General features: G+C 43.7%; 1 protein-coding gene and 3 non-coding genes across 4 annotated transcripts in view; all 4 read left to right on the top strand.

The window, feature by feature from the left end:
* Positions 1-713: 713 nt before the first annotated feature.
* Positions 714-786, top strand: TRNAR-CCG. The gene has a single exon. It is a non-coding gene; the product is annotated as a tRNA-Arg (tRNA).
* Positions 787-1,925: 1,139 nt separating this feature from the next.
* Positions 1,926-1,998, top strand: TRNAW-CCA. Its single transcript has one exon. It is a non-coding gene; the product is annotated as a tRNA-Trp (tRNA).
* A 3,200-nt stretch (positions 1,999-5,198) lies between these two features.
* TRNAR-CCG lies at positions 5,199-5,271 on the top strand. The gene has a single exon. It is a non-coding gene; the product is annotated as a tRNA-Arg (tRNA).
* Positions 5,272-8,780: 3,509 nt separating this feature from the next.
* The window catches only part of FRMD4B (FERM domain containing 4B), a 140,883-nt gene continuing 140,216 nt past the window's right edge, over positions 8,781-9,447 (top strand). Inside the window, exon 1 of the mRNA XM_018555437.1 lies at positions 8,781-9,076. Coding sequence (XP_018410939.1) covers positions 8,915-9,076 — 162 coding nt within the window. The 5' untranslated portion in view covers positions 8,781-8,914. The remainder of the gene's footprint in view (positions 9,077-9,447) is intronic.

The raw sequence follows: 9,447 nt of genomic DNA, 5'->3' as shown, positions 1-9,447 counted from the left end.
TATACGCTTGTTACAGCCAAAGTGACATCAGAGGGGGGGGGGGGGGGGGAAAAAAAAGAGATAGACAGAAGCTACACAAATTATATCTCACTATTAACATGGTCAATCCTACACTTGAGCAGGCTTGGCCAGGGTACAACATATTACTGAACTCAATCTGACCACAAACAGCCATGACCAGAAAACAACCATATTGGGCAACCATTTCAAACCATGAAACATGTATAGGGAGCAGACCCATCTGCAGGACAAATCAGCAGGGTTTGTACTTTAAAGCCATCTTCCTTTTGTGGCTGCTGCAGCTTCCAAATACGGGGGGGGGGGGGGTATTATGCATCGCTCTTCCCATGATGCAGAGGGTGCAATGTTACCGCTCCCTCAAGGTTTTGACAAAGGTCAGATGGAAGATAGACAGGAGCTACAGAAATTAGATCTTAGCATTAACATGGTAATTCCCAACCTATTGGTTCTTCCCCTGAGCAGGCTTGGCCAGGGTACATAGTGGAGCATTATGGACATATGACTGATCCCAGTTTGACCACAAACAGCTATATTGGGCAACCATTCTGTGGTGGCTGTAGGCACTTGGACATGTCTTCCCAGAGCATGGTAGCTGCTGTGATCACACTTATTCTGATGCTAATTAACCAGAGAACAGAAGAACAACTCAGAGCATTTAGCTTGGAATCCACATACACACAAGGTCAGAAAGGGGCCCAGTGGCCTAATGGATAAGGCGTCAGCCTCCGGAGCTGACGATTGTGGGTTCAAGTCCCATCTGGGTTGCGCTGTTTATGCTGTCCTGCCTTTAAATAGAATTGATGCCAACAGCATCAAGATCTTACAGCTTTATTTGCATGTTACAGTCTGTCAGAATGTTACATTCTCCATGATATAACATTAAACAAATCCAACAGGGAGAGTGAGTGCCTCTTTCAATGGTCACAGAACATGTGCAGACCTGGGTCCTTCAGTTATGGCTGGTGTAAACTCATGTAAGAGACACATGAAACAGGTTGGATGGCACAGCCTCTACTTTGGCTCACCTGAAGAGCCCAATGCAGAATAATGGTCAAAGGTTAAAGTGAGCAAAGCTAGCAAAGGCCCAGTGGCCTAATGGATGAGGCATAAGCATCAGGGGCTGGAAGATTGTGTGTTCAAGTCCCATCTGGGTTAATGTGCTTACATTCTTCTGCTCTACAATGGAATTATTTCCAGCAACAAGGTCTTCATATCTTATCTCCTGTTTGGATTTCACAATCCCTCATATAATGGATTAATTCCCAACAACAAGATCTTCCTTTCTCATGTCATGGATGACATGTTTGGATGTTAAGTCCCTTGTTTCACATTCTCCATAATATAAAATGAAAGAAAAATCCAATAGGGAGAGACAGACCCCTCATAATGGGCAACAGCAGGTGCGCAGACTTGGGCTCTTCAGCTGTTGCCGGTGCAAACTCATCTACAAGGCACATAGGACAGGTTAGGTGGCTCCCATTGCCATGTGAGTTTACAAACAAACATCTAGAACTCTTACCGCATTTATCTAAGTAACATGTTACATAGAAGTTTTGAAATTTGCTGTTTGATCTCTAGAAATATATATATATATATAATAATTTAGACACTTTGTTGGTTTTAACCAAAATACTACCCCAATGATTGTGGAATTGCCCAGAATCCTGCTGATTACATTTCACCAGGAGACTGACTATAGAAATGTACAGTATGTTACTATGTAAGTATGCAATGAAATCCTCAAACATCATATCAGTTTTGTATCCTAAATTAAAGTTCTTCCGCTTATGGGGGAGTATGTGATCTCCTCCAATGCTGAGTCTAGCAGCCTGAGTACTGTCATGAGATCAAGACGATGGTGTGACCACTCCTGTGCTCCAACAGCTTCTTTTGGATACCAATGAGGCCCAGTGGCCTAATGGATAAGGTGTCAGCCTCCAGAGCTGAAAATTGTGTGTTCAAGTCCCATCTGGGTTGTCATGCTTAAGTTTGTTATGCTTTATAATGGATTAAATTCCATCCGCTAGATCTTCCATCGCTACCTCCTGTTTGTTTGGATGTGAGAGTCCCTCATGTTACATTCTCCACTATAAACAATAAAAAGAACTCCAACAGGGTGAATGGGACCTCCTTAAAATGGGCACAGAAGGTGTGCCGACCTGGGTTCTTCAGGATGGCCTGACTTGTGCAAACTCATCGAAGAGAGACATGGGGCAGGTTGCATGGCACACCGGCTCTACTTTGACTTATCAATAGGTCAACATATAGGACATGGAATGGCTTTTTAACCACATATCAAGTCAGAAACATAGGTTTGGCCATTGGTGTCAGGTTCTCTTCATTATGTTTTATATACCATTTAAAATGTGTTAAACATTTACAATAATGCACTTCAGTAAATGTTCTGGAGATACTGAAACAGTCACATGTCATCCGAGCAAATTCTCTAACAATGTGGATGACTTTTGAGTCATTAAAGCAGCTTTTGCCTTTCTGTAGTATTAGGTCACAGGTAACCCCCTTCACATACTGCACAGCACATACAGAGTATATACATATATACATTAACATTCATACACATTTCCATCCATACATCCCACCATCCTGTATAAAGCCTGCCTGTTCTTATTCTGCAATAGCAGCTCCTGGAATAGTAGCAACATGTGATATAATTTCCCGGGTTGGACTAACTGACATTTACACCATCACTTTTGCCAGGGTGGAGCCGATGACTCTCACTGCCAAGTAAAGCAAAATCTAGACTTTCCCGAATCCTTCAGTAATTGTAGATACTGGAAGAAAACATAGCAACAGGTATTATACAAAAACATCCATGAACATTGATACACATTTCCCTAGATACAACTGCAATATTGAAAATCAAATGATGGCATATATGCATGTGCGGCCGGCACAGTTAAGGCTAAGTTGACCTTTCTGTAAGTTTACAAACCTCCGTGAATACATTCTTGATACATTATACAACAACAAAACATTACAATAAAACTTTTACTTTTCATTTATTCATTATTAAAGTAGAACTGAAGCCAAAACGTTTTAAGGGAGGGAGGGTTAAAACCCCTGTTAGCTTTTTGATACCATATTTGTTCCATTGGGCAGATTACCCTTCACCTCCTGTCCGATAACCACAACAGGAAGTGAGAGGAAATCCCTCCAAAGTGAAGGAAATTCCTGGTGGTCAGCAGGATCACCAGAACTAGTGTCTCCAATAGAAGATTTCCCATCTATTCCTGTTTTGATTACAACCCAAAATTTTTGATTTTCTTTGACTTTCAGTGATAACGGTCACCAGAACAGATAGAGAACGTGAATCTCCCTAATGGGGACACAGAGGGCAATAAAATCTGACAGGTGCTCTAATCTCAATTTATTCCTGTCCCATTGTACTGCTAGGCTGGCATCCCATGGTAATATAATGTAGGGTGCTGAATGACATGCGGATGGCGTTGCACAAATCCAAATGTAGAAGAAGTAGTCACTCGCACACTTAGGTCCAATGCATCAATCCGTCCTTTTATTGACGTCAGATACACATGACACCACAAGTACAAAACAACATTTCGGAACCTAGGCTGGTCCCTTCATCAGGCAAGGGTCACTGTGCTTCTAGCCTGATAAAGGGACCATGCTAGGCCCCTTGCAACCAACGTTGCTTTGTACTTGTGGTGCCATGACTATCTGACGTTAAAAAAAAGGCGGATTGATACATTGGACCTAGCTGTGTGAGTGACTACGCCTTTTACAGGTGCAATAATCGCTCTCCACTCTATACAAAAAAAAAAGTTCTGGCTTCAGTTGCACTTTTAATGTGAAAGGCTCCTGATGCTCAGCTGTCAAACTTTTGGAGGATGGCGTGCTTGAATCCTGGTGGCAATTCGCACATCAGTTCCCGTTATGTGCCCAGCTTGACCAAAAGTGGCGTGCAAATGACCCATGGAGCTTAGATATTAGGCTGGACAACTGGGGGTAAAAGATTCATCTTCTGAAAGTATTAAAACATTTTGGCCAGGCGTTTGTAAATGTGCTGAACTGACAGGTTTTATTTCATTTAATGTTTCCTAAACAAATTCCACAATTCTACAGTTTTCCTGGCAATAGGGTTGTGACATCCTGTCTGAAATTTGGCAGCCAGCAGATGTAAAAGTTATCTAAAAATTATTGTATCAGCAGAATGAGGGGTTGGAAATACTAGAACATCAGCAAAGGAGCAGCAGGTGCAGTAAAGGGTACGTTATGCAGACAATAACAGTCATATTTCATGAAAGTCGGCTCGTTCAGTAAGAAAAAAAAAAAGATCAATTCACTAATCTACAGTGTATCCAGTATATACAGTATATCAGTCTTCATTTACAACAACGACCCTCATCATCGGGAATGACAGCCAAAGAGAGCCTGTGCTTTTGAGCCATCTGACCCCTATGCCATTGCTGTGTTCTCTAGTGACATAAGGAGCAGATGATGGGATCAGAGTGTGTGGCGGGGGACACTGGTATCTGACACTTCCATAAGTATCAAATGCTGAAGAGCCTAATGGAGGCTGTGTGCCAAATGCTGAAGAGCCTGATGGAGGTTATGTGTCAAATGCTGAAGAGCCTGATGGAGGTTGCGTGTCAAATGCTGAAGAGCCTGATGGAGGCTGCGTGTCAAATGCTGAAGAGCCTGATGGAGGCTGCGTGCCAAATGCTGAAGAGCTTGATGGAGGTTGCATGCTCCATAGTATAAAGTAAAAAATAATATGGTGCATGCTGGTGGCCCAGCTCATTAGCCTAATGGCTACGGTGTTAGCCTCTGGAGCTGAAGAGTCCCATCTGTGTTGTTATGTGCATGCACTTCTGCCTTACATCCTGTTTATTTGGATGTCACAGTCCATCAGAATATTAACATGGTAATTCCCAACCTATCGGTTCTTCCCCTGAGCAGGCTTGGCCAGGGTACATAGTTGAGCATTATGGACATATTACTGATCCCAGTCTGACCACAAACAGCCATACTGGGCAACCATTCTGTGGTGGCTGTAGGCACTTGGACATGTCTTCCCAAAACACGGCAGCTGCTGTGAAGGCATCTACACTTATTGTGATGCTAATTAACGAGGGAACAAAAGAACAACTCAGAGCAGTTAGCTCGACTTCCACATACAACAGAGGTCAGAAAGGGGCCCAGTGGCCTAATGGATAAGGCGTCAGCCTCCGGAGCTGAAGATTGTGGGTTCAAGTCCCATCTGGGTCGCACTGTTTATGCTGTTCTGCCTTACAATGGAATCAATGCCAACAGCAGCAAGATCTTACACCCTGTTTATTTGGATGTTACAGTCTGTCAGAATGTTTCATTCTCTATGATATAAAATGAAAAAAAAATCCAACAGGGAGAGTGAGGGCCCCTTGCACTTGTCACAGAACGTGTGCAGGATCACTATACGGTAAACTTGTTCTTTTCCCATGCAAGATGATACAACAGGTTCACTTTAATATGGCCTTCACCAGCATCATATTGTAACCTCGTTCTCACACCCTCACTTCTCATTTATCCTCTAGAGGTGAGGCCCATGTAAGCTATGAGTCACCATATCATAGCTTAAACAGGGTTATGGCCCCTCCAATGACAGTGCTGATTGGCCTAGTACTGTCACATGCTCCTCCATACCTGGATGTACACAGTATTTCCTTTGGCTTCTGGCACTGAATGGAACAGCAAGGAAAGGAAGGCAAGATATGCTGTGGAGGTATTAAAACAAACTGACAAAGCACATGTTATTCCCTGAATGCTGAATGGCAGGTTTAAGTGAAGGTAAAGGGAAAACTTTTTTAATATTATAAATAGCATTTCTCTTTACTTCCTGATGCATCTCCGGGACAGGAATTGAAGGGGAATATTCCAAATGGGACAAAAATAGTGAAAAATAACATGACAGGGACTTTACGCATCCATGCTCTATAAAAAAAAACAGTTTTGGCAATACTCACACTTTAACTGGAATCTAACCCGATCGACCTTTGTGTATGTGTGTGACCACGTGATTGGCTCTCGGTATTCTGCAAACCGCTGCATAATATGGGTAATTAATAATGAGAGTATAGGCTCATAAACCGGTAATCACTAATAAATTATTTTATTGTTTATCCGATTAACCGATTAATCGAACGTAATAATCGGCTAACTAATCGATTTTGAAAATAATCGTTAGCTGCAGCTCTAAACCTCTTACCACTTAATTCCAGAGATCTCCTTAATGGATAAAAGTCCTGAACGCTGCAGATAAATTATAATCGCCAAGTGACTTTTTCATTAACGTTGAATTCATTTCTGAAAGATCATTAGCATTTTAAATGAAAAAGATTTGTTTCTTGACGCCATATGCAATGTCACTCTTCCCTTAGAGCTCCATTCGCTTGAGTCTGACCATTCCGTTATGAACACAGTATGGATGACGTGTCTCCACTGGCGGTAGAGATGTCCTCTGGCCAGGACTGCTTAGTGGGAAGGCAATGTGGCTGCCTGGGTATGAAGATCCGGAGTGTTGAAAGTCCTCTGACAATCTCCTCCCCTCACTGCTCATGCTGTATGCCAGTCACGCTGCCTTCAGGGGACACCAAGCATGCCACCCTTCTGTATGCCAGTCACACTGCCTCCAGAGGGCAACAAGCATGCCACCAGCCTGTGTGCCAGTCACACTGCCTTCAGAGGGCACCAAGCATGCCACCAGAAACTTCTAACAAGGAATGAAATTGCCAGAGGAACTTGATTTTAAATCTTAGCATCAGAGTTGCATAGGTAATGGTACTTTTAGGTCCAAACCAACCTTTTGCAATGTACCGTAGTTTGTTGCAATCACTTGTGCCTTAACGCACGTTACCACAACGCACATTACAGACATTAGTGAGATGCATTTTGAAGGCAACACAGCTCTGATACACTTGCGTTGCAGCACACCACAATGCACAGTTATGCAGTACAATGTGAATGGGACTTTTAACGTAGGACTTCATCTATCAACCTTCACCCAAAACTAAATGAAATGCTTTGGATTGAGGTCTTTTTTAACTCTTCTTCTTCTCCTTCGTCTCTTCTGAGGATAAAAACAAGGTTGTATATGTTAGCCAAGGGTTAAGTGAATGGGGCAAAATAAAAGGCATACTGTAAAGAAGACCACAGCAGCAGACTATACTTACTAGGGATGCACCGATACCGATACTAGTATCGGTGCAGATACCGAGCATTGGGGCGAGTACTCGTACTCAGCCAAATGCTCCTGATGCCTATCTCGATACCGGAACTTCCAGTATCAGGAAGTTGGGCGGTGAATCATTAAACGCCACCCAGCTTCCTGATTTACCAAGAAGCCATTCCATGCTCCCTCGTCACTTGGTGATGAGGGAGCATGAAGCTGGCTTCCCAGAGTCAGGAAGCTGGGTGTCGTGTAATGACTCACCTGATTGGTCGGAGGATGGCCCAATCAGGAAGCCAGGCGGCAAGTCATTACCCGACCCCAGGCTTCCTGATTGGCCAGAAAGCTGGCTCCATCCTTCCAGGTCACCTGGTGACAAGGTAGCATGGAGCTGGCTTCCCGGGCAATCAAGAAGCTGGGCAGCATGTAATGACTGGCTTCCCGATTGGCTAATTTGAAAATACATTCTACTTATAGAGGGAAATTTAACAAGAACATTCATTTTGTGCATCCATTCGCACAAAACATTCACAAAGATTCACAGGGCCAATGGTTCTGCAAATTGTTTATAAACAGGCCCCTAAGTGAAAGCAAATTGCAGATGCTCCAGCTCTCCAACACAAATCCAAAGTGTTTTGCCGAAGTACTATAAATGGCTCGGTTCTTTTTTTAAGTAAAAGCGATCCAGTTTCACCTCCCGGGTTAGGAGCGGGAGCCGCGTGTAATAAGCTTCTTTACTCTATTCAAGAGATTTATGAAATAACCTTCCACAGAGGTTCCTTTAAATAACTAGGAATGAGCCAACCTCACTTTTCCATCCCTCCTGCTAGCCGTCCCTCCAGCTCCCAGCACTGCTACAAACAGTGTGTCATGAACTGTCGGGGGTCCTCGGGGACCCCTGCCAAGCCTCACTTTCACCATAACTACCCAGGCTCCTTTCAAGTTTCCCCCTGTGGCCTATTATCAAGTGTTTACCGCCTGTGTGCTTCATCTGCGACGCTGCAAGTGATCTCTTCATTAATACCGTTACGTGACTTCTATCCCTGGACCAGATTGCTGAGCCTTGACGAAGCAAAGTAATCTTTGCCGTTGCCTGTAAGACGATGCAGCGATAGACCGGTACCCCTATCCGCTGCCCTGTTTAACGAGCCATCCCCTCAACAATACTTTTGCCATTTATTTTTACCGCTCGGAAATATTTCATTGCACCCCCACAGGTCAAATTAAATTGCACGTCACTGTCTTCCGAACACTAAATGCCATTCCAACTTGTATGATGTCATCGCTTCCTGGCGGGACCGGTGGAAGGATCGAAATTTTGGCTTTAAAGAAATTAACTTTTTGATCTTTTTGTTTATTTTTTTCCTCGGTTTCTTTTTTTGGAAACGGCTTACGTTTTAATTAAACAACGTTGCTTCTGCTACTGTGGCTTACCAGATTGCTCTAAGCCGCTTGCGAGGGGGACCTGGATGCTCCGGGCTCAGCCGTTAGAATCGTTGGCCAGACTTCAAGCAGCAGTTGGACTCTGCCCAGGAAGCCGGCTGAAAGACAAGTTTGTTTAATTGACCCTAGCTTTTTTTTTTTTTTTCCTGTTTCTTTTTTTTTTTTTCGCCGTGCGTGGAATAAAGCTGCTGGATCGTTTTTGTCTGCCTAAACCAGCTGTGCTTGCGACGGGGACGGGTCCGTTGAATGAGAGTCTGGTGAACCATGGCTTCGGTGTTTATGTGCGGGGTGGAAGACATGCTGTGCAACGGGAGCCGCTTTGTGTGGAACTTGACTGCGTCTACGATGAGGAGGTGGTACACGCACAGGGCCAGGGCATGCCAGCTGGTGCTGAGGACTTGGTGTGGCCTCAGGGAGGTCTATCAGGTAAACGGGATTAAAAGGGAGGAAAAAAAGTTAACTTTCAGTTGTCAGCTCTTAAAGAAGAACTCTGCCTAAAGAGTTCCATCACTTCCAATGTGTGCGTGCTCTGAACACTTACTACAGCTCAATTGCTGTGCATTTTCGGCGAGTGCATCTTGGACTTGGTGTAGCTGATCAGGTATAACTTATTATAGGTCTGTAATCACTAATATATAATTAAATGTATTTTTTTTTTATACAAGCAGTGTAGATACCTAGATTTGGCATTATATCAGCCTCTTGTAGTTTACTGCACAGCAGAGCTCACACAGGAGGAGGGAGAAGCAGCACAAGCAACCAGGGGCATCCTTAGACGTCTCGCTGCCTGAGGCCGG

This window comes from Nanorana parkeri, unplaced genomic scaffold, assembly GCF_000935625.1.
Source record: "Nanorana parkeri isolate BGI_ZX_2015 unplaced genomic scaffold, ASM93562v1 scaffold196, whole genome shotgun sequence".
NCBI classification, from domain to species: domain Eukaryota; kingdom Metazoa; phylum Chordata; class Amphibia; order Anura; family Dicroglossidae; genus Nanorana; species Nanorana parkeri.
The sequence above is the reverse complement of the archived record's forward strand: the minus strand, read 5'-3'. Positions and strand labels throughout refer to the sequence as shown.